General features: G+C 40.9%; 1 protein-coding gene across 1 annotated transcript in view; it reads left to right on the forward strand.

Moving 5' to 3' along the window:
- Positions 2420-23499, forward strand: part of ERICH6 (glutamate rich 6) — a 41890-nt gene continuing 20810 nt past the window's right edge. The window contains exons 1-9 of the mRNA XM_005675576.3: positions 2420-2709; positions 3521-3578; positions 5482-5573; positions 9317-9379; positions 9739-9794; positions 9897-10013; positions 11755-11868; positions 20993-21150; positions 23325-23395. Coding sequence (XP_005675633.2) covers positions 3556-3578; positions 5482-5573; positions 9317-9379; positions 9739-9794; positions 9897-10013; positions 11755-11868; positions 20993-21150; positions 23325-23395 — 694 coding nt within the window. The 5' untranslated portion in view covers positions 2420-2709; positions 3521-3555. The remainder of the gene's footprint in view (positions 2710-3520; positions 3579-5481; positions 5574-9316; positions 9380-9738; positions 9795-9896; positions 10014-11754; positions 11869-20992; positions 21151-23324; positions 23396-23499) is intronic.

Below are 23499 nucleotides of genomic sequence, written 5' to 3' on the forward strand. Positions count from 1 at the left end.
AGTATGAAACTATTGCAGGAAGGGGGCCCCTTCCAGTGCCCAAAAGTGGGCTCTTGTCTAACACTCGGAAATGAATTGTCCAAGGAGACACATGTGCTGACAAAGCAAGAGATTTTATTGGGAAAGGGCGCCTGGGCGGAGAGCAGCAGGGTAAGGGAACCCAGGAGAAATGCTCTGCCAGTCTTGGGTTTTATGATGATGGAATCAGTTTCTGGGTTGTCTTTAGCCAATCATTCTGACTCAGAATCCTTCCTGGTGGTGCACGCCTTGTTCAGCCAAGATGGATGCCAATGAGAACGATTCTGGGAGGTGGCTGGACACGTGGTGTCACTTTTTGACCTTTTCTGAACTCTCCTGGTTAGTGGTAGCTTATTAGTTCCATGTTCCTTACCAGGACCTCCTGTCATAAAACAACTCATGCAAGTAGTTACTATGGTGCCTGGCCAGGGTGGGCAGTTTCAGTTAGTGCTTCCCCTAACAAAACCAAGCAGCATCCTACAGGATTCTCCCAGGTACAAAAGCCCTTCCATGTGCCCTATTTCTTGTTTGTAGAAAAAGGCTTTAGTCCCCTAGGAGCCTCCTCTGAGTCACAAAAGCCTGGCTTAAGAATTAATGATTGAAAGGATGTAGACATGTAGTGACAAAAACAGCAATTAGGCCTAGAGAACTGGTAACAATTTAAGCAGGAAATCACCCGTAAGGCAGTCACAGAATCTTTGGTTCTGCCCTGAAGGACATAGATAACGGTATCTGAGACACATTCCTGAGTTATTTTGCAGACACTATAACCATCACCAAAGGGAAAAAGCTAAACAGCATAATGAACAGACTGTAACCATGATATAAGCTGCTGCACCCTGCGCAGGACTACATCTATGACTAGCACAATTCCAGGAGCTGGCTTCAAGAAAATGGCAACAAACCACCCTGAAACTGAGAATTATTATGCTTAAAAAAATCAAGACCAAACCACAGCATGATCAGTTTCAAGATGGTGGTCAAGAGCTGACTGTGCTGCTCTGCACAGCCCCTACCTGTACATCCTTAAAGCTTTCCTCTAAAGCTCTTGCCCCTGATCTGCTCACTGGGAGATGGTTTGGGGGACATTAGTTCACCACCTCCCCAGATTGCCAGCTTCCCAAGCAAAGCACCTTTCTTTTTCCACCAACCCTTGCTTGTTGAGCACTAAGTTTGGAGCAATGAGCAACCAAACCTGAGCTGGTTTCCAGCCAGGTGGTAAAAAGTACAATGAGCTGAAAACAAGGTCACAGGAGATGCCTTGGTGGCCAAATGCCTCAGGCCTTGTCCACCCCCTGTATGGATGGATAGAACAAGCATTAATCAGGCCCCAGACTACAGCAAGGCACTCACCTCAGTGGCAAAATATAACTGGCATCAAAAAATCTCATTAATCAAGATAAACAATATTTAAGGTGTGCATGCTAAGTCGTTTCAGTCGTGTCCAACTCTCTGTGACCCTATATACTGTAGCCTGCCAGGTTCCTCTGTCCATGGGATTCTCCAGACAAGAATACTGGAGAGGGTTGCCATGACCTCCTTCAGGGGATCTTCCCCACCCAGGGATGGAAACTCTTTTATGTCCCTTGCATTGGCAGGAGGTTCTTTACCACTAGCATCATCTGGGAAGCCCACATTTAAAGCAGTGTTTTAAAAAAAATCAAACCAGCAAACTACCACGGTGGACTTGTGCCAGCTTTTGTAAATAAAGTTTTCTCATAAGCTCCCCCGAGAAGCACCCGTCCACTCCAAAACCAAACCCTGGCATCAGCAATACCAAGTGGCCTTATGGGGGTCCATCACTAGTAGCCACTCTCCTTCCCTGGCTCCAAAAACTAGCTTCCCAATATTTTATAATAAATTAAAACGGAGTAAGTTCTACAAAAATATCGAATCGTGTTGTACACTAGAAATTAATACAATATTTTAAGTCAACCACACCTCCTTTTTTTTTTTTTAATTAAAAACAAATTTAAAGACTGGCTCCAAATAAGCTGAGAAATTAGAAAGGAGGATCAGTTGGCAGCAGGCCGCTAGAATTTCCTGCTGGACTCCAGAACGCAGATGCCAAAGGAACCTGCAGGAGTCCTGGCTACCCTCCTCGTCGGCCCCGCTCCCCTCAGCGCCAGTCCTCCCGGCTGAGGGGTCCTGCGACTTTAATCTCCAGGCTCGCGGGCCAAACTGCGGGCGGTTGCCCAGGGAAACAGACGCACAGAGGGCGGCGCGCCCCCCGGGCCTGGACCTGCCAGTGTCCTTTGTGCTAGCGGGGATCCTGCTTCCTGCCCGCCACCGCCAACATGCCCTCGAAGCGCAGCTTCGGAAAGCCCGAGAAAGAGCAAGGCCAGGAGGAGGAGGAAGAGGAGGAGGAGCGGGAGGTGAACGTGGAGGAAGAGGAGGAGGAGGAAGAAGAGGAGGTGGTGGACGAGGAAGAGGAGGAGGAAGAGAAGCAGCAGGCGGCGGCGGACCTGGAGAAGGAGCTGGAGGCCTTTGGGAGGTTCAGCGAGGACTACTTCTGGAAGTTTTGGGACTTCGGAGATGCCAATGAGGAAGGCTGGCCTCGCCCCCGCTTAGCCAGCGTCGTCAGCCCCAGCCTGAGCCCAACGCTGACGTTCAGTACGCCGAGCCTGTCGTGGTGGAGCCAGACGTCTGTGCCCAGCGAGAGCGCCCCCTCCAGGATCTCCTCCCAAAAAAGTACCGCTCCCCCCACCTCGGCCCCCAGCCCGAGCCCTTTCTTCTAAGGCTTCCCGATCCCTAGGGGAGAGCTGGTCCAACTACTCTAGAACCTTCGTCTACGGGGTGTCAGTTTCCAAATACACTGACCATTTCCCATACACCCCTATCTCAGTCCCTTCTATCAGAGACACTGAAATCTTCGCTGAGCGGCTGTGATGGTTCACAGTTTAGAATGAAGGGGAAGCATCCTCCTAAAACAGGAAACAGGCAGTAGTGTACCGAGTGCTCGCTTTATAACATGTACGAGTGCATTCAGTGATCGTGTCCTCTCTCTCATATTCATCATGTCCTCCTGCCTCTCTCTTTCTCTCATACCACGAGGAAGAGGAAGGAGTAGTGCTTTAAGGATGCTCTGCTATTGAAACAGCTCTGCCTCCCCTCCTCCCCGCGCCCCCCTCCCCAAATAAACAGTTCTCATTTGTGCCTAACTTCCTGTACTGAAACCACTCCAGCCACTTGGAGGCAGAGCAGTTACTTAGAGTAGATTTCGCCCATCCCCCAGTATTGACATTTCGGTCTAGATCACTCTTTCCTGGGGCTGAGTGTGTTGAGGGCAGGAGGAGGGACTGTACTTGGCATTATGGTATATTTAACAGCATCCCTGTCTACATCTGACTCTGCCAGTTAGCCCCTACCAGGCTTTGTGACAATCAAAAATTGTCAAAATGTCTTTAGATATTGCTAAATGTCTTCTAGGGGGCAAAATTGACCTTTCGAGAACCATCGATTCAAATAGAATGGCTAAATTGTTTCGTGTTTTATTCAACAGGTTTTCCTAAAATATTTCAGACATTTAGGAAAGACATGTCTGAAATGGATTTTGATAGGTAAGAAACTGTTTTCAGTTTTCATCTTATTATTTTTTGAAAATGATGTTTACTTTGGGGATGAACATGTCAGGAAGGTAGAGTAAGATCATCCAGGGCATTTGCAACTAATATATATATATTTGAATTTTTAATCTACACTGTTAGACACTTTGGAGCAGATAGAGACAGGGTCCTTGCCCATCTCTGGCCTATTATCTACCTGTAGATTTCTGTACCCCTCTCTGTTCCCTCTTCCACTCACCAGAGTTAACATACTATTAACAGTTTGTTTTGTTTCCAGTAAAATTTAAATAGCAGATTTTCATCACACTTGATTTATTAATTTTTAACATAGCTACTGACCTCCCATCATGAAAGCTGAGGAATGTAACTCACGCCACTTCCCTCCTCTCCATTTTCAGTAGTTATATTAATTTTAATTTTTCTAACCTTTAGGACTTTAAAGTATTTAAATCTCTACTTCTTGATTTATCAATTTTAGTGACTATTAACTCTTTTAAAAAATTAACACCTTAATGAACTGCTACTTCCTTCTCTCTTCTTACCCTTTCCTTTCCCAATAAATAAATTATTTAACAGATTTAATTAAAATATATAATATAGTCATATAGAGTCATATTACTTTACTAAGTTTTATTGTGATTGTGTGTTTTGTAATTATTATTAGTTCTTAGTGCTTTGGGTACAAGTTGATTCTAAAAGTTGAAAACCAATAACCAATACTCATAATTTCTTGCTAAGAAACCAATACTGTGACTGTATGCATCTACAAGAAAGTGAAATCCTATGTCCATAAAACCTGGCTCCTAAAAGGAGAACTTCTGAACCCTTGGTTGTTTTTAGTTGTCTTCAATTTTTCTGAATTGGGCTAATGGCCATACTTTCTTGATTTCCATTTTGCTTTTTTTCTTTTTATTCCTCTTCTTTTTGCTGGAGAAAATGACTCAGGTAATTATTTTGTATTGATCTCATGGATAGTTAAATTTCTGAGTTCTTGCCTGTCTTAAAATTTCTTCAGTGTTCCTTTACTCTTGGTCTCATAACTTGTTCCCCTGGGAAGTTAGACAGACAGGACTCCCCCAGATGGAGTGGCTTCAACAGAGCAGTTCTCCAGACAGTATAGTCATTTCAGAATTAAAACACACAATGTACCAGAAACAAAGCTTCAAAAAAGGAAGGTGGAGACATAAGAGAACTGAGAAAGGTGAAAACGTAACAGTCCTAAAGTTGACTAAACTCTTTGGGAAAATTTTGTCTGATATTTTTAGAAGAGCCAGCAAATTACAGCAAAACAAACAAACAAACAAAAAAAAAACTCTGAAACTCAAAGAGGCAAAGGAACTTGAAAAACAATATTTACTATTTACTTGTTACCCATAACAGTCATTTTAGCTAGTCAGTAAATTCATGCTTCCGGTTATGTCAGTGTTAATGGACTGATTAAGCACCACAATACTTGTGGGATGAATACAGAATGCTTAATTACAATGCATTTAACTTCAGCCCTTTAAAAAGACTGGATTATTTTACAGCTACTTTAAAACGAACAGTATGTTCTAATTTAAATTCAAATAAATGTTTAAACACACATAACATCATTGCCAACGCCAACAATAGTGACTCACATACACAGAGAGAGGGGTAGTAATTTACTCTCTGAGAGAAATAATATGGTATTGGGAGCCTCTAAGATTTAGAAAGGAGTACTTTGCAAAGAACAGATACGGCACTAACACAGACTTTACTGAAGACATAAAAATGGAAGAAAATATTTCCAAGAAAAAAGAAATCAGGGTCTTCTAGGGACATTTGTTATTTGATTGTTAAATGTACCAGATTTTAAAAGACTGCTAACAACTCTCTAGGTATACTGAAAGCAAGCATTTTGTCTAAATTTCAGGGCTATCTATCACAGTCTGCATCCAAAAGTTCCAGTATCAATACAAACAGAAGAAAGTTGGCTTCAAGAATTGGCCGGCATGGAGAAGCCCAGTGAGTGGTTTGGTTCTGAAGCTTTTGCTGGGAGGTGGGACTGCATGCTGGAAAGAGCTTGGGGGTAGGCGACCAGGAGAAGTAGAATTAAACCCCAGCACCAACACAAACCAACACTGTGACAACGAGGCAAGTCAGTTAACCTCATTGACTCTCCTTCTTCCTCTACTGGCCATAATAATCCTTGTCTCATAGGACCACTATGAAGATCAAAATGAGATTCAACATTGAAAATCCTTGGCACTGAGTCTTTAGTAAATGGTAGCATCTGTGTTCACATTAAGAGATAGTCTGCCATCATATTTTGATACATATCTCTATTTTTTTATTATAGAAGTAACACATGCATGCTGTTTTTTAAACATCAAACCATTAAGAAAAATATAATGGGAACATTAAGTTTTTAACTTACCCAGTATATTCCTCAGAAGTCATCATTATGAATAGCCTTTCCTTTAAATGTTATTATTTGTTGTATGTTGGATCATATGTTCATCAGATGTTTACAGAGCACATACCTGTAATAGGTCAAGTACCTGTCACAGGTCAGTTTCCTATTCTAGCGTCACAGCAATGAATAAAGCAGACAAACCCCTGTCTCAGTCAGTGGTCTTCTATTAAAGTGTGGGAGATGGAGGTGACGGTGATAGTGACATAAATAATACACAAAGCAAGTAAATGCACAATGGCTTAGATGATGTAAGTGCTAAGGAGAAAAATAGAGCAGGCAAAGGGGTGGGAAATGCTGGACAGATGGGTGAAAGTTTACACAGGATGCTCAGGGAAATCTTCACTGAGAAACTGAAGTATTTGAGTACAGACCTCGAAGTGTGAGAGTGATGATGGTCTCTGGGTAAAGAGTGTTCCAGGCATAGGGAAGAGCAGGCACTTCCCTCTAAAGCAATGGAGGCAGCCAGAGTGGCTGCAGTGGAGTGAGGAAGGAAGTGAATTCTAGGTAATAAAGGTCAGAGTGATGGTGAGGACCAGATCTTATTCAATGAGAATGAAGTCCGAAGTCACTGGAGGGCCTGCCCAGAGGAGTGACACAATCTAACATAAAAATCAGATGTAGAATTAATATCATATGTTAATATAATATTAAACCTACCATTAGAAAACTTGTTGGAGAAGGCAATGGCAACCCACTCCAGTACTCTTGCCTGGAAAATCGCATGGACAGAGGAGCCTGGTAGGCTGCAGTCCATGGGGTCTCTAAGAGTGGGAAACAACTGAGTGACTTCACTTTCACTTTTCACTTTCATGCATCGGAGGAGGAAATGGCAACCCACTCCAGGGTTCTTGCCTGGAGAATCCCAGGGACGGGGGAGCTTGGTGGGCTGCCGTTATGGGGTCGCACAGAGTCAGACACAACTGAAGTAACTTAGCAGCAGCAGCAGCAGCAGAAAACTTGTTAATTATTCCCAAATTAATCTATATAGTCCAAGTAATTGCGATGAGGTTTTTCAGAGGAATTTGACAAGTTGACTCTTTGATCTTGCTTTGCAGTATTAAAATATAAACTGAGACATTTTCCAATTTTTTAGAGTTTATTTAAGAGTTTATTTGAGCAGATATGGATTGGAATTGGCCAGCGCCAAACCAGATATGGTTAGGAGCACTTCACAGAGGAGAGCTCGGAGAGGTTTTTATAGAGAAGTCGAAAGAGCAAACCAAGGAAGTTATTTGATTGGCTATTGCCTAAGGTTGCATTATTTGGGAAAGCCCAGTTGGCTGTTTGCAGTTAGCTGTTCTTAACCTTGAGGCATTAACCTTGGCTCTGGCTTAGGTTTCCCTTTTGCTAACAGTTGGCTACCAAGGCATTATTAGAGCCACCTCACTGAATAATTTCCTTGTTTGATTACTTTAACAACAGGAGCCTAATGTACATTTTCAACTTTTTTCATATCTTCTTTTATAGTTCCTTTTAATAGAGAACTTATTTGCAGCTCTAATTAATTTATTCTGAGGTGTTTTGCAGTTGTCTTTTATTGATATAACAATTGGAATTTTTTTCTATTATATTTTCTGATTGGTTATTGTCCATGTATAGACTTGTTTGAAAAGACCCTGATGCTGGAAAAGATTGAAGGTGGGAGGAGAAGGGGATGACAGAGGATGAGATGGTTGGATGGTATCACTGACTCAATACACATGAGTTTGAGTAAACTCTGGGAGTTGGTGATGGACAGGGAGGCCTGGTATGCTGCCGTCCATGGGGTCACAAAGAGTTGGACGCAACTGAGCAACTGAACTGAACTGAGGAAAATTATTGATTGCATTAGTCTTATATCTGATTCTCTTGCTGAACTTTCTAATTCTAATAGTTTATCAGTAAAAGTCTACCAGACAATTATATTCCCTGTGATTAGCAGCAGTTTTATCTTTTTTTTAATTAAAATTTTTTTTTTACCTTCCTATGTCAGGAACAACTGATCTACTTTCTTGAAATGACTGCATAGCATTCCCTTATATACCTACAGTTACTGTGACTTATGTAATACATCTGATTGTTAGATGTTTCAAGGTCATTTGATTTGGTTTGGTTTGGTGTTTTGACCTCTTCGCTATAACAAAATATACCTTAATGAAAACCTTTGCTCACTCTTTTTTAAAAAAAATATCTGTGCTGGTGTTTCTGTTGGGCAAAATGCCTAAAACTTATTTTTAAGTTGTTCAAGGGCTTCCCTGGAAGTCCAGGGGCTAAAACTTCACCTTCCCATGCAGGGAATATGGGTTTGATCCCTAGTCAGGGAGTTAAGATCCCACATGTCTCACTACCAAAAAACCAGAACATGAACAACAGAAGTAATACTGTGACAAATTCAATGAAGACTTTAAAAACTGGTCCACTTGAAAAAATAAAAGTATTCAGATCCTCCACATAGGAAGTTGGAGAAGGAAATGGCAACCCACTCCAGTATTCTTGCTTGGAGAATTCCATGGACAGAGGAGCCTGGCAGGCTACAGTCCATGTGGTTGCAAGAGTCGGACACGACTTAGCAACTAAACCACCACCACCACAGAGGAAGGGTCTCATCCTCTGACACCCATCTCTTTCTCCAGCACCAGCTCTGGCTGTACTGGGAAAATGGGTCCACCCTCCCCCTTTACCTCTGTCCCATTGTGGATTGTTCGGATTGGTTTTTCATCACGCCAATCTCATTTGCTTAACCTTCTAGACATTTACTCTAAGTGGTTTGTGTGTTGATGGCTGTTTTTACCATTCCCAGTATTGCCCTGGAATCTGCAGAGGGAATTATCATGGTGGTTTAATTCACTGTTTTGAATGGGGTGCTCCTCCTCGACCCCAGCCCAGCACTCCTCTCGCTGAAGACTTTTGCAGAATGATGGTCATAAATTAGACAGAATGGTATGCTTAAAAGGCAGAACACAAAAGGGTCTGCGAACCATGATTATAATCAAGTAAAATATGCATTCATGTAGTATTCTGAGACTCAAAAGCAGCAAGGAAACATCTTTTATGTCTCCTGCATTGGCAGGCGGGTTCTTTACCACTAGTGCCACCTGGGAAGCTCCAGGAAACATTTTTCATGTGTTTCATTAGTGGTGCACCTCCTCTGTTTGTTACTTACTGTTGATAAAATGTTAGTTGGGAAAAGGAAAAACATTAAAAGATAAACACAATAAAGGAACTTATTTTCCTAAGAGGCATATTTTCTTTTCTATGAGATTTCTTTCCTCCTTTGTCAGGACTGATTGACGAATGTACACTCTTTTTTCAGGGAAGGAAGTGCCCTCTGTAAAGAAGGAGGATGAACCTGAAAATCTAGCATCTAAGTTAAGAGGTAACTGGATGTTTGGCATCAACCCCTCCTTCCGACAAAGACAAACTGCCCTTAGGGAGCCTGCCTTAACTTGGATGGCGTCCAACCCGTTTAGAAAAGAGCCCCTAAGGATACAGCAGAAACTACACAACATTGTAAAGCAATTATATTCCAGTAAAAAAAGAATATATACAAGAAGATGGTGAAGGTAGGGTTTCAGGGCATTTAGACTGTGTGTGTGTGTGTGTGTGTGTGTGTGTGTGTGTGTGTGTGTGTGTGTGTGTGTGTGATGGGCTAGGACTTTATAGAAAATGGTTTTCAAAGTACATTGCATAAAAGTTTTAAATGTTCCTTCTAAATCTGTCCCTTTCTTTCTTCAGCAAAATGGATAATTAACCCAGAAGAACTGAAACTAAGTATTTTATGTGAGCTGGAGGTAAGAGATGTTTATCAACCCACCTAGTACACCATACTCATGGTAAAAATCACTTATTCAATCTTCCTTTTTTTTTTTTCTTTCTCTCTTTTTAAAATTTAGTTTAAGGAAGACTTCATAACACTCTTTGAGCCCTCTCTGAGAACATTACCCAGCATTGGGCCACCACCTATTCTGACATTCAAACAAGAGAGTTCCAATTTAGGCATTAAGTTCAAGGTAATTTTCATTTACATTTTTTTTTTCTGTCATAAATGATGTAAAAAGGCACATGATGATTTGCACAAAAGATACTGAACATAATTTTTTAAGGTTTTTTTTTTATGTGGACCATTTTTAAAGTTGTTATTCAATTTATTACAGAATTGTTTCTGTTTTATATTTTTGTCTTTTGGCCGAGAGTCATATGGGATCTTAGTTCCCCAACCGGGGCTGAAATCCACACTCCCTGTGTTAGAAGGCAAAGTCTTAACAACTGGACCACCAGGGAAGTCCGAACAGTGAACTTGAAAAAAAAAAAAAGCAGGCTAAGAGCTCACTCACTTGGAATAGCACTTAGGGTGGCTGTGTTAATTTCCTAGGGCTTCTGTAACAAAATGCCAGAAACTAGATGGCTTATGGCAACAGAAAAGTATTGTCTCACAGTTCTGAACGCTAAAAGTCCAAAATCAAGGTGTCAACAAGTCCAGCCTGGGAGAGAGAGTCCTTTCTTGCCTCTTCCGAGCTTCTGGTGATGGCGTCAGTCATCCTTGGCTTGTGGCTACATCCACAGCATGTGTCTGTGTCCAAATGTCCCACTTCTCCAAGGATACCATATTGCTTTATTGCCCACTCTGATGACTTCATTACATCTTCAGAGACCCCATTCTAAGTCAGGCCACATTCACAGATACCAGGGGTTAGGATTAACATAGCCTTTGGGGGAACACAGTTCAATCTATAACAATGGCCATAAGCCTGGAAGCACAGTGAGCGTTACCTGTATTTAATAGTGTTAAGTGGCCAATTAATGTCTGCTTTCAATGGGCGAGGGAGAGGTCACCTTAGTTATTCTGACAGGATGCACACCACCTTGCTTGGCCGAAGAGGTATGGGACTGACTGGCAGTATGATTATTTCCAAACTTGGACTTGTGCTGAGAGCTGCACACTCCCCAGACTGGAACCTCCTTGATTACTTCTTCTGGGGCACACTAAAGGTACAGCCTTGTTTGCTGAAAATAAGATTCACCAACAAGTGAGGCAGGGCAGCACAGGTATGTGTGCAGGAGTTGACAGGAATGCCCTGTGGATGCAACAACGTGGTTGGTGTTCACTGATATTTTGTGCAGCACATTGAACTAAGCAATTCTAATGCATCGTGACACATTAAATACATCATGTAATGTAAATTCTTTCTTGAAGAAAGAAATTCTTTCTTCAAACATAAGTGTTAATCGCACAGTCACGTCCACCTCTTTGCGACCCTATGGACTATAGCCCACCAGGTTCCTTTGTCCATGGAATTCTCCAGGCAAGAATACTGGAGCCGGTGGCCATTCCTTTCTACAGGGGATATTGCTGACCCAGGGGTCGAACCAGGTCTCTTGCATTGCAAACACAGCACCTTCCTTTTTCTGAAGCACAAGAGCTTGTATTGAGCTTTCTTCCCCTGACACCCAGAGATGGGACTGAGCTTGAGGAAGGCCTTGGGGGCTGCCTTCCACAGAGCTGTCCCTGCACTGGTCTCTGGGCAGGGCTGGTTCCACCTGAATCCCAGGCAGACCTTTCAGGTCTTCTGAGACAGGCCTTGACACTAGTTAGGTTCGGGGTGGCAGCAGCTGATTGGCCAGATCTCTTTTCCAGCCACACTCTTTAAAGTGTAGATTCGCTGGCCCTGCCCAGGGCTCTGGCTTCTCCTGCTCTGAGAGGCTCTGGGCCTCCATGTGGGCATATCTTCATTTTTTCTCTTCTCTCTGAAGGAAGAAGAAGAGGAGGAATCACCCAAGTGTGAATTCTGTGGGAGCGACCTAAGAACATTTCTCTCCCATGTGGATGTTTCCTCTGATTACGGCAGCTCTGAACTGCCAGAACATGTAAGTTCTAGAGCAGGTTTACCGAGGAAATAGTGTTATTTTTAGACATTATAAAAAACATAAGCAGCATGTTCTTCTGCATCTTCCCACTACATCGCCCCCCACCTTTTTTTTTTTTTTTTGCCACACTGCATGGCTTGAAGGACCCTAGTTCCCTGAACAGGGATTGAACCTAGGCCCGCAGCAGTGAAAACACTGGAATTCTAACCACTAGATTGCCAGGGAATTCCATGAATTGCCATTCTTAAAAGGGTTCTGTGTTAGCTCTTGGGGCAATGCAAATCATAACCACAGTGGGATACCATTCCCCGCCCCCCTTGAATGGCTATAACCCAAAAGACAGATAATAACAACTGTTGGCAAGGGTGTAGGGAAACTGGAATTCTCAAACATTGCTGAAGGGAAATATAAAATCATGCCACCACCTTGGACACGTCTAAACAGTAGTTCCTCAGAAAGTTAAACATACAGATACCATATAACCCAACAAATAATTCCATTCCTAGGTATATACCCATTAAAACTAACAACATATGTCTACCCAGAAACACATATAAATGTTCACAGCAGCATAATTTATAACAGCTAGAAAGTGAAAACAACCCAGATGTTCATCAAGATAGTGTAAAGAAACGTGGAGCATCCAGACTATGGAATCTTTTTTTTCCCAGATCATTAATTTTATTTTATTTTTAAAATTTGTTTATTTTTAATTGAAGGATCTTTGCTTTACAGAATTTTGTTGTTTTCTGTCAAACCTCAACATGAATAAGCCACAGGTGTACATATATCCCCTCCCTTTTGAACCTCCCTCCCATCTCCCTCCCCATCCCATCCCTCTAGATTGATATAGAGCCCCTGTTTGAGTGTCCTGAGCCATACAGCAAATTCCCGTTGGCTATCTATTTTACATATAGTAAATAAGTTTCCATGTTACTCTTTCCATACATCTCACCCTCTAGTCTCCTCTCCTCTCCCCATGTCCTTAAGTCTATTCTCTATGTCTGTTTCTCCATTGCTGCCTTGTAAATAAATTCTTCAGTACCATTTTTCTAGATCTAAATTGCATATGTGTATGTTAGAATACAATATTTGTCTTTCTCTTTTTGACTTATCTCTGTATAATAGGCTCTAGGTTCATCCACTTCATTAGAACTGACTCAAAGTTGTTCCTTCTTATGGCTGAATAATATTCTATTGTGTATATGTACCAAAACTTCTTTATCCATTCTCTGTCGATGGACATCTAGGTTGCTTCCATGTTCTAGCTATTGTAAATAGTGCTGTAATGAACAATGGGATACATGTGTCTCTTTCAATTTTGTTTTCCTCAGGGTATATGCCTAGGAGTGGAATTGCTGGGTCATATGGTGGTTTTATTCCTAGTTTTTAAGGAATCTCCATACCGCCTTCCATAGTGGCTGTATCAGTTTACATTCCCACCAACAGTGCCAGAGCGTTTGCTTTTCTCCACACCCTCTCCAGCATTTATTGTTTGCAGACTTTTTGATGAGGGTCATTCTGACCAGTGTGAGTTGATAACTCATTGTAGTTTTGATTTGCATTTCTTTAATAATGAGCGATGTTGAGCATCTTTTCATGTGTTTGTTAGCCATCTGTGTGTCTTCTTTGGAGAAATGTCTGTTTAGGTTTTTTCCCCAGTTTTTGATTGAGTTGTTTGTTTTTCTGTTATTGAGTTGTATGAGCTGCTTGTATATTTTGGAAATTAATCCTTTGTCAGTTATATCATTTGCTATCATTTTCTCCCATTCTGAGGGTTGTCTTTTCACCTTGCTCATAGTTTCCTTTGCTGTGCAAAAGCTTTTAAGTTTAATCAGGTTCCACTTGTTTGTTTTTGTTTTCATTTCCATTACTCTAGGAGGTGGGTCATAGAGGATCTTGCTTTGATATATGTCACTGAGTGTTCTGCCTGTTTTCCTCTAAGGGTTTTATAGTTTCTGGTCTTATGTTTAGGTCTTTAATCCATTTTTAGTTTATCTTCACATATGGTGTTAGGAAGTGTTCTAATTTCATTCTTTTACATGTAGCTGTCCAGTTTTCCCAGCACCATTTATTGAAGAGGCTGTCTTTGCCCCATTGTATATTCTGGACTCCTTTGTTAAAAATAAAGTACCCATAGGTGCATGGTTTTTTTCTGGGCTTTCTATCTTGTTCCATTGGCCTATATTTCTGTTTTTGTGCTAGTATCATACTGTATTGATGACTGTAGCTTTGTAGTGTAATCTGAAGTCAGGAAGGTTGATTCCTCTAGCTCCACACTTCTTTCTCAAGACTGCTTTGGCTATTCGGGGTGTTTTGTGTTTCCATATGAATTGTGAAAATTTTTGCTCTAATTCTGTGAAAAATGCCATTGGTAATTTGATAGGGATGGCATTGAATCTGTAGATTGTGTTTGGTAGTATAGTTATTTTCACAATATTGATTCTTCCTACCCAGGAATAAGGAATATCTCTCCATCTGTTTTTGTCATCTTTGATTTCTTTCATCAGTATCTTATAATTTTCTCTGTATAGTTCTTTTGTCTCCTTAGATAAGTTTATTCCTAGATATTTAATTCTTTTTGTTGCAATGGTGAATGGGATTGATTCCTTAATTTCTCTCTGATTTTTCATTGTTAGTATATGGAAATGCAAGTGACTTCTGTGTATTGATTTTGTATCCTGAAACTTTGCTAAATTCACTGATTAGCTGTAGTAATTTCCTGATACTATCTTTAGGGTTTTCTATGCACAGCATCATGTCATCTGCAAACAGACTTCTTCTTTTCCAGTCTGGATTCCTTTTATTTCTTTTTCTTTTCTGATTGCTGTAGCTAGGACTTCTAGAACTATGTTGAATAATAATGGTGAAAATGGATACCCTCGTCTTGTTCCTGATCTTAGGGGGGATGCTTTCTGTTTTTCACCATTGAGACTAATGTTTGCTGTAGGCTTAGCATATATGGCCTTTACTATGTTGAAATAGGTTCCTTCGATGCCCATTTTTTGAAGAGTTTTCATTATAAATGGGTGCTGAATTTTGTCAAAGGCTTTTTCTGCATCTACTGAGATTATCATATGGTTTTTATCTTTTGATTTGTTAATATCATGTATCACATTGATTGACTTGCTTGTATTGAAGAATCCTTGCATCCATGGAAGAAACACAACTTGATCATAATGTATGAGCCTTTTGATGTGTTGCTGAATTCTGTTTGCTAAAATTTTGTTGAGGATTTTTGCATCTATGTTCACCAGGGATATTGGCCTGTAGTTTTCTTTTTGTGTGTTGTCTTTGTCTGGTTTTGGTATCAGGGTGATGGTGGCCCCATAGAATGAGTTTGGAAGTGTTCCTTTCTCTGCAATTTTTGAAAGAGTTTTAGAAGGATAGCACTAGCTCTTTAAATGTTTGATAGAATTCTCTGTGAAGCCATCTGGTCCTGGGCTTTTGTTTTTTGAGAGATTTTTTAATCACAGTTTCAATTTCAGTGCTTGTGATTTGGTTTTTCATAATTTCTGTTTCTTCCTTGTTCAGTCTTGGAAGATTGAGCTTTACTAGGCATCTGTCCATTTCTTCCAGGTTATCCATTTTATTGCCATATAGTTGTTCATAATAGTCTCTTATAATCCTTTGTATTTCTGCATTTGTATTTCTGTCTGTTGTAACCTCTCCTTTTTCATTTCTAATTTTGTTGATTTGATTCTTCTTTCTTTTTTTCTTTATGAGTTTGGCTAAAGGTTTGTGAATTTTGTTTATCTTCTCAAAGAACCACCTTTTAGTTTTATTAATCTTTACTATTGTTTCTTTCATTTCTTTTCCACTTATTTCTGCTCTGATATTTATGATTTCTTTCCTTCTACTAATTTTGGGATTTCTTGTTCTTCTTTTTCCAGTTGTTTTAGATGTAAAGTTAGGTTGTCTATTTGATGTTTTTCTTGTTTCTTAAGGTAGGATTGTATTGCTACAAACTTCCCTCTTAGAACTGCTTTTGCTGCATCCCATAGGTTTTGAGTTGTTAAGTTTTCATTGTCATTTGTTTCTAGAAATTTTTTGATTTCCCTTTTTATTTCTTCAGTAACATGTTGGTTATTTAGAAATGTGTTGTTTAATCTCCATGTGTTTGTGTGTTTTACAGTTCTTTTCTTGTAATTGATATCTAGTCTCATAGCACTGTGGTCAGAGAAGATGCATGATACAATTTCAGTTTTCTTAAATTTACTGAGGTTTGATTTGTAACCCAAGATGTTGTCTATCCTAGAGAATGTTCTATGTACACTTGTGAAGAAGGTGTATTCTTCTGCATTTGGATGGAATGTCCTGAAGATATCAATGAGATCCATTTCATCTAATGTATTATTTAAGATTTGTTTCCTTATTAATTTTCTGTGTTGATGATCTGTCCATTGGTGTAAGTGGGTTGTTAAAGTCTCCTACTATTACTGTGTTACTGTCAATTTCTCCTTTAATGTCTTTTAATGTTTGTCTTATGTATTGAGGTGCTCCTATGTTGGGTGCATAGATATTTACAACTGTTATGTCTTCCTCTTGGATTGATCCCTTGATCATTATGTAATGACCTTCCTTATCTCTTGTAATCTTCTTTATTTTAACGTCTATTTTGTCTGATATGAGGATTGCTGCTCCAGCTTTCTTTTGCTTCCCATTTGCATGGCATGTATTTTTCCATCCTCTCACTTTCAGTCTATATGAGTCTTGAGGTCTGAAGTGGGTTTCTTGTAGACAGCATAAATATGGGTCTTGTTTTATTATCCATTCAACCAGTCTTTGTCCATTTACATTTAAAGTAATTGTTGATGTGTATGTTCCTATTGCCATTTTCTTAATTGTTTGGGGTTGATTTTGCAAATATTTTTTCTTCTCTTGTATTTCTTGACTATATAAGTCCCTTTAACACTTCTTGTAAAGCTGGTTTGGTGGTACTGAATTCTCTTAACTTTTGCTTGTCTGAAAAGCTTTTGATTTCTCCATCATTTAAATGAGATCCTTTCCAGGTAAAGTAATCTTGGTTGTAGATTTTTCCCTTTCAGTACTTTAAATATATCCTGCCATTCCCTTCTGGCCTGCAGAGTTTCTGCTGAAAGATCAGCTGTTAAGCATATGGGGTTTCCCTTGTATGTCACTTGTTGCTTCTCCCTTGATGCTTTTAATATTCTTTCTTTGTGTTTAGTCTTTGCTAGTTTGATTAGTATGTGTCTTGGCATGTTTCTCCTGTATGGGACTCTTTGTGCCTCTTGGATTGATTGACTATTTCCTTTTCCAGTTGGGGAAATTTTCAACTATAATCTCTTCAAAACTTTTCTTTTTCTCTTTCATTTTCTCTTATTCTTCTGGAACCCCTATAATTTGAATGTCGGGGCATTTGATATGGTCCCAGAGGTCTCTGAGACTGTCCTGAGCTATTTTCATTCTTTTTACTTTATTCAGCTCTTCAGAGGTTATTTTCACCATTTTATCTTCCAGTTCTCTGATTTGTTCTTCTGCTTCAGATATTCTCCTATTGATTCCTTCTAGAGTATTTTTAACTTCAGTAATTGTGTTGTTTGTCTCTGTATGTTTATTCTTTCATTCTTCTAGATCATTGATTAATGATTATCATTAATTAATCATTAATCATCAATTAATCATTAATCAATCATTAATTGATTGATTAATTGATTCTTACATTTTCTCCATTTTGTTTTCAAGGTTTTTGATCATCTTTACTACCATTATTCTGAATTCTTTTTCAGGTAGTTTTCCTATTTCCTCTTCATTTATTTGAACTTCTGTGTTTTCTGGTTTGTTCCTTCATCTGTGTAGTATTTCTCTGCCTTTTCATTATTTTTTTTAACTTATTGTGTTTGAGGTCTTCTTTTCCCAGACTTCAAGGCTGAATTCTTTCTTTCTTTCGGTTTCTTCCCTCCTAAGGTTGGTCCAGTGGCCTGTGTAAGCTTTGTATAGGGTGAGATTTGTGCTGAGTTTTTTGTTTGCTTCTTTTTTTTCCCGTTGCTGGGTAAGGCTGAGTGAGGTGCTAATCCTGTCTGCTGATGAATTTCTATTTTGTTTATTGTTTAGATGAGGTGTCCTGCACAGTGTGCTATTGGTGGTTGGGTGATGCCAGGTCTTGTATTCAAGCGGTTTCCTTTGTGTGAGTTCTCACTATTTGATATTCCCTAGGGTTAGTTCTCTGGTAGTCTACGGTCTTCGAGTCAGTGCTCCCACTCCAAAGGCTCAGGACTTGATCTCTTGTCAGGAATGAAGATTTCACAAGTGGTTTGTTATGGCATTAAGTGGGATGAAAACAAATACCCCAAAACGAGAAACCAAAGATGAATCCCAGACAAATGGCAGTTACAAAATCAGACAAATAATAATTAAAATAATGGAATATACACCCATAAGAAAATCAAAACAGTCTCCAACAGAAATAAAGTACAATAGATTGATCTGGTAAACAAAGGAAACCAAGAATTATATCTACCAGTTAACAGCAAAACTAAAGCACAAACTGGAAAACATAACTAAATCAAGGTGCCAAGATGGGAATAAAGCAATGAAAACAAAACTAACTAATATGTTGAGAGTAAAGGAAAGAAAAAAAGACTAGATATGCAAAGATAAATAGAGGTAGATAAAGAAGATTTATATACATTAAAGATTAACTGCAAGGGGAAAAGAACAGTAGGAAAAGCAAACAAAGGAATAAATGTAGGAAAAAAATAATAACAGGTTTAAGAAAATTAAAATTAAAAAAGAGAAAAGGAAAAAAAAGGGAAGAAGAAAGAGAAAAAAAAAAAAGGAAAACTCCCCAGAACAGCAAAAACCCATAAAAACACAGAGGTTTATGACAACAATAAAAAATGTGATGAGAAAAATAAAAGCTTAATTAGATTTCATAGTGCCAATAAAATTGACAACTACAACAGAAGTGGGGTGGGGAGAAAAAAATGAATCCAAAAGAATCTGTAAAACAAGTCAAAACATAAGAATAATAAATGTTTTTCTTGAGTCACTGCTGTCAGAGTCCTTTCCTTTGCTGGAGTCACAGTCTACTTTACTTCACCTCCCTAGGATGCCCTCCAACACTGTGCCGGTCACTGGACCTGCTGTGGGGGCAGCTCAGAGTCTAATCTGCTCCTACTCCTGTGTGTTCTTGCCTCCAATGTCCACAGCTATCAGAACTAGTGTGTTTTCTTTTGGGGGAGCTCTCAATGTCCTTTTATATATTCCATAGACACAGAGTCTGCCTAGTTGATCACGTGGATTCAATCTGCAGCTTGTACAGTGGGTGGGAAGATTTTGGGTCTTCTTCCTTAGCCACACTGCCTCTGGGTTTCAGTTGTGCTTTTATTTCCAAATGTGTGGGTCATCCCCTGGGGTTTGCACCTGAGACTGCCCTGGAGGATTTGGGTCTGCCCCAGTGAGGGCCAGGTGTGGAGGTGGTGCTGCTTGGGTCCCAGGGCTTCTGGCAGCACCAGGTACTCAGAGGAGTTGGTGATTAGGGCAGCAGGAAATATAGGGCTCTAGAAGGGTATGGCAGCCAGTATTGGCCAATACACTCCAGTATTCTCACCTGGAGAAACCCCCTGACAGAGAAGCCTGGTGGGCCACAGTCCACAGGGTTGAAAGAATTGGACATGACCAAAGTGACCCTGCATGCATAGATGCAAGACCTTTTTGGCCTGTGGCAGCTCTGCCCCAGTGAGGGTTGAGCATGAAAGTGGTGCATCTTTTTGGCTTGCAGGGACCCTGGCAGCACCAAGTGTGCAGGGACACAGACTGCCTCCACTGCAGGACTTATGGCCCTAACAGTCTTTTTTCAAGCCTCTTATAGCTGGCAATCAGAAGGCCTCTTTGGGCAGTCCTTTCTCTGTAGCCCTGCCTGTTCAGGCACTTAGAGGGTTCCCTTGCCTGGGGTCCTTCTCTACTGTTAGGCATGTCAGGCACATAGGGGGGCCCCCCTGGCTGAGGTCCTACTCTGTAGTTCAGTGGTGAGGCGTTTGATGGGCCAGCCTCTCTATTTTCAGCTGCCGATGCTGGCATGTGGGGAGAGAGAGGCTATGGTGATGGCTACACCCCACACACATGACTCAGCAGTATTGGCTTGCTTCTGTGGCTGCCCGGCTTTCCTCCACAGGCATTTCCCATCACAATCTCCTCCCTCACATCCCCTCAATCCGTCTCTCCACAGTCAACAGCAGCCCTCGCCCTGGGATTGCTCCACAATCCCTAAACTCCAGCTCCCAGCTGTTGCGCCTTCTAGGGGACCTGTGGCCCTGTCCGGGGTACGTATGGCTGCAGCAAAAACTGTCTGATTCTCATTCCATTTAGGCTGCCACAGATCAGCTGTTTCACTCTCAGCCTTTATATTTCTCCTCTGACTCAGACAATTGCCCCGCTGTGGGGATCGGACCCCTCCTTCAGTTCCCCCACCTGCCAAGGGCAGGTCCATCCTACTAACACTCCTGTTTTTCCCCCTAGTTCCTTCATCCTGCTGAGTTTTGCATGGCTCTGTATATTCTTTTCCACTGGTCAGATACTCCTGTCAGCTCTCAGCTGGTGTTCTGCATGCACTTCTGTGTCTGAAGGTGTATCAGTGGAGAGAGATGTATTCCATGTCCACCTACTCCTCCGCCATCTTGTTCCTCCTCCCATACCATGGAATCTTATGCAGCCGTAAAAAGACATGAAGCATTTAAACATGCTTCAACATAAATGAAAATATTGTACTAGGTGAAAAAAGCCAGTTACAAAGCACCACATTCCATTTATATTAACATACAGAACAGGCAAATCTACAGAGACAGCAGATAGATTAGTGGCAGCCATGTGGGGAGGAGAAGGAGTAACTGTTACTGAGTACAGGTTTCACGTTCTAAAACTGATTGTTGTGATCACTGCACACTTCTGTGAATATACTAAAAATTGTTGAATTGTACACTTGAAATGGGTGAATTGTATGATATGGGAATTATACCTCAATAAAGCTGTTAGCACCCCCCCAAAAAACATGATAGATTGTTATCCAAAACCCCATTAGCCATTTTGGGTTTTAATTTTTTCCCCTCCTGTAATTACCTTCATCTAGGGCCGAGGAGAAGAAAATAACGTCTTTGTTTTTCAGACCTCCTGTTGTGGTTATTTCCAAAATCTGGTTGACTACATTTGTGAAGAAAACCAAAAAATCCAGAGCTCTAAAGCTGAATTAATCAGTATTAACCCTCATGCCGCCCACGGCAGTGAAGTTGACAGACTCAAAGCGAAAGAAAAGGCTCTGCGGAGGTAACAGTGAGCCTTTGATATTGGAACTCAGATAGGCCCACTTAATTAGAAAGCCTTTTTTTTTTTAAGATTTATTTACTTATTTATTTTTGCCTCTACCGGGTCTTCATTGCTACACGCAGGCTTTCTCTAGTTGTAGCAAGCAGATGCTGCTCTCCCGCTGTGGTGGGTAGGCTTCTTTTTGTGGCGGCTTCTCTCGTGGCACAGTGTGGGCTTGAGGGTGCAAGCACTTCAGTAACTGTGTCCTGTGGGCTCCGTCGTTGTGGTCTGAGGGCTTAGTGGCATGTGGGATCTTCCCAGACCAGGGATCGAACTCATGTCCCCTGCATTGGCAGTGGATTGTCAACCAATGGACCACCAGGGAAGCCCTAGAAAGCCTTTTCTAAAAACAAACCTCATTTTTTCAAAGCAGATAATTTTGTAGATGCATTCCCAGTGAAGAAACAAAAATTGGCTAAAGCAAACTTCATGCAGTTCCTGGTGGACGTTATGAGAGTCAGAAGGTGTCAGAAACTCAGTGAGCTCACTGACTTTTAGAGTAGAAAATTTACCCATCCCAAATTCTCAGGGAAATTGGGAATTCCTATTAATATATTAGAGAAATCTGTCACTAAGTACAGTAGAAACACATATGCACTGATTAAATGACTGGGTTCACAAGTAATAACAGATACAAAGAATAAGGAATGGCATGTAAACAGTAAAAAATTATAGTATACTTCTTTTTTTGTAAGAAATAGAATGGTGGCTTTTATTCTCAGCTGGCAGAGAGGGGAACACCTTATGCTCCTGCCTCAAGAACTGTGCCCCTAAGGCAAGTGCTCAAAGTCAGGAGTCGGTGAAGAGGAAACAAACGTGATGGGATCTAGATTTCTTCCTTCTGCTTTGTTTCAAAGACAGTCATAAACTGGTGTCAGTAACCCAGTAACTGCATCTGGCAGTTTGGAGGCTCTGAGGCCTTCTTTCTGACATGTAACTACAAGGGAAAGGCTGTTGTAAAGGTAGACACTGGGTAGGGGATGTATTTAGCATAGAGTCAAGTGAAGTGTAGCTCCTGCAGTTAGGGGGCAGAAAAGCAAACTTACAGATGTGCAGAATTAGGAGCAGTTAAAGTAAAATAAACTAGGAGTGTTCAGGCCTGCTCACTGTTCTCTTTATCTTCTTTGCTCTCAGAGAAGTGAAAAAGAAAAACTCATTCCTCTTTTTTCCTTTTCACTGCTACAAATTCCCCCGTTAGTTTATTCCCTCCATATCAATGGAGGAAGGGAAATACGTGTCATTTTTGTCTGGCTGAGGACAAACTTCAGTTTTGCTCTGTTTGAAAATCACCAGCTGTTCAGTCCAGAGACCCATCTATCTCCTACTTCAAATTTTCCTTGAGACATGAACCCCAAGAAATCTTTACTGGGGTCATGAGGGACAGATGGTCAGTCTTCTGTAACTTCTTTAATGCTGACACAGAACTCGTAGACCCTACTTCGGTGGGGTCATGGAGTTCTCGCCCTGTTCTATAAGGGGCTCTGGCGTGACTTTTGTGGTTATTCCTGCTGGATCTGTTTGGAGGAGTGGCTGTAATCTCTTTGGGGGCATGGGTTTTTCTCTGCACATCATCTTTATCTTGATGTAAATCTGTGTCATCGATAAGGGTCCTTCTGTCCAGGTTGGAGATAGTCCTTTGAATAATGTCTTTTTCAGAATGTATAATCCTCTGGTTGCAGGTCACAGGGCATCTCGCAGTTAGAGAAGGCTTTATCCAATTAAATACATGTGAGGTTGTCGGGGTAGGGGCAGGAAAAGGCAAGCTGCTGGCTTGCATTTCGTATAGCCCTTAGCTAACTGGGGCCTGTAATCCTTCATTCTCAGAGTTTCCTCTAGGTTCACCAGAGGCAGTGGTTAGAGTGGCTGCAGTCGAATGAAGGCCTGGTGGCAGGTATTCTCCTTTCTCAGCGCCTGCTGACTCACACTGAAAGGCCAACCGCTGATTCCATGTCTCAGGTCTTTCCTTCTGGGTCATGAATGACCATTATCCTCCTGGAATTTAGGCTCTGGGTTCTGCTTTGGAGTCATCTATAAGTGATTCACCACCACCTCCTCCTTCTCCCACCACACTATAGTATACTGTTTTAAACTTGGAACACATTTCAGACTTGTGCATCATGTTTTTAATTTTGTAGAAAACAAGAGCGACAAATGGCCAAACACTATGAAATATTAACAAAAGAACAGCCTGCTTTCTCTGAAGAAGGTAAGTTCCTCAAAGCTGATGTTATAGATCAGTTATACATCAGAGAGCTCATGTGTTTGACCAAGGGCAAAAACTGATGTATTTTAAAAATAATATTAAAATTT

This window comes from Capra hircus, chromosome 1, assembly GCF_001704415.2.
Source record: "Capra hircus breed San Clemente chromosome 1, ASM170441v1, whole genome shotgun sequence".
NCBI lineage: Eukaryota > Metazoa > Chordata > Mammalia > Artiodactyla > Bovidae > Capra > Capra hircus.